The sequence below is a fragment of the Rhinopithecus bieti genome, unplaced genomic scaffold, assembly GCF_001698545.2.
Source record: "Rhinopithecus bieti isolate Rb0 unplaced genomic scaffold, ASM169854v2 scaffold_22442, whole genome shotgun sequence".
Classification (NCBI taxonomy): Eukaryota; Metazoa; Chordata; class Mammalia; order Primates; family Cercopithecidae; genus Rhinopithecus; species Rhinopithecus bieti.
Window position 1 is genome coordinate 681260 of NW_016810717.1, and position 1547 is coordinate 682806.

A 1547-nucleotide genomic window follows, 5' to 3' on the forward strand; every position below is an offset into this window, starting at 1 on the left:
CATTTCAAAGTGGAACAAGAGCCTGACTACCTATTACCTGGGAGGTGACGGCTCCAAGTTCTGGCCCCTACTCCTGCTCATTGGCCAATACTTAGCCAGGCCTCCACACCACTCCTCTTTGCTCCAGTGCCCAATTTTGCTGCTGTGGCCTTTCTCAGACCTCCGTGTAGACCCATGTGACCTTAGTGCTTGTCCATCCCCTCTTCTCCCCTCCCTACATCTTGGCAGATTCCCCATACCTTGGACAGTGATGGTCACAGGTTTGGATGAGTATGACGTGTAGCCTATGTTTCCTGTGCAGTGGTAATCACCACTGTGACTGTGGTTTGCTTGTGGGATGGAGAAGTTGGGATCCACATGGGAAAATTTCTTGGATATTCCATTCTGGAAGAATGTGACCTTGATCAGAGGCTTGTCCTTCCAGCTGTGGCACCTCAGCATGATGGTTTCTCCCTCCTGGAACTCCAGGTTAGGGGTCTGGAGCGCCAGCCACTCTGAAAGACACAAATACGATAAGAAAAGGTTGTAAGGCTAGATTCCAAGAGTTTTTCAGCTCATTTTCAGAGGCACATTACTCACAGAACTTGAAACGATGTCTGGTGGAGAGAAATGAAGATGCTTCATGACAGATGTGAGCATTCTCTTATAGGCAATATATGGGATTATATATCTATGGGACCTCTAAAAAACAGAAGTTTTCAGAAGTTTCAAAGATGCAGAACAGATATTTAAAACAATTCTGAGGAATTTAAAATACTTGTTTGAGTAGAGAAATGAGTGCATTTCAGTAACTGTAGAGGCTACCCGACAGGGCCTGAAGCCATCAGTTTTTGTGGTCTGGGGATTACTAATTTAATGGTAAATTTTGTACAAGCTTTGGGAAGTGAGGGTGGGCAGCCACGAGCTGTATTAACAATGAAGTAGAGCATTTTCCCCCCTTTTTTCCACATGCTGTTGCTGGTTTAAAAAAAAAATAGAGCTGGGTGTGGTGGCTCACGCCTGTAATCCCAGCACTTTGGGAGGCCGAGGCAGGTGGATCACGAGGCCAGGAGATTGAGACCAATCTGGCTAACACGGTGAAGCCCCGTCTCTACTAAAAATATAAAAAATTAGCCAAGCGTGGTGGTGGGTGCCTGTAGTCCCAGGTACTTGGGAGGCTGAGGCAAGAGAATGGCATGAACTCAGGAGGCGGAGCTTGCAGTGAGCCAAGATGGTGCCACTGCACTCCAGCCTGGACGACAGAACGAGACACTGTCTCAAAAAAAAAGAAAAAAAAAATAGAGCCTTAATCATGCCTCATCCACCCTGTCTTAGTCTGTTCTGGCTGCTATATCAAAATACTATAAACTGGGTAGTTTATAAACAACAGAAATTTCTTTCTCCCTGTTCTGGAGGCTGGGAAATCCAAGACCAAGGTTCTTGCAGCTTCTTTCGTAAGATCCCATTTCTTGGTTCACAGAACTGAGGCTTCTTGCTGTGTCCTCACATGGCAGAAGAGGCCTTTGAGCTCCCTTGGCCCTCTTTTTTTTTTTTTTTTTTTTTTTTTT

General features: G+C 45.6%; 1 protein-coding gene across 8 annotated transcripts in view; it reads right to left on the reverse strand.

Moving 5' to 3' along the window:
* The window catches only part of FCGR2A (Fc gamma receptor IIa), a 15018-nt gene that overhangs the window by 9717 nt on the left and 3754 nt on the right, over positions 1 to 1547 (reverse strand). For 3 of the 8 annotated variants that reach the window (XM_017892669.1, XM_017892664.1, XM_017892666.1), the window contains exon 4: positions 240 to 494. The exons of the other annotated variants lie outside the window; for them this stretch is intronic. In XM_017892669.1, coding sequence (XP_017748158.1) covers positions 240 to 494 — 255 coding nt within the window. The remainder of the gene's footprint in view (positions 1 to 239; positions 495 to 1547) is intronic. 8 annotated transcript variants of the gene reach the window in all.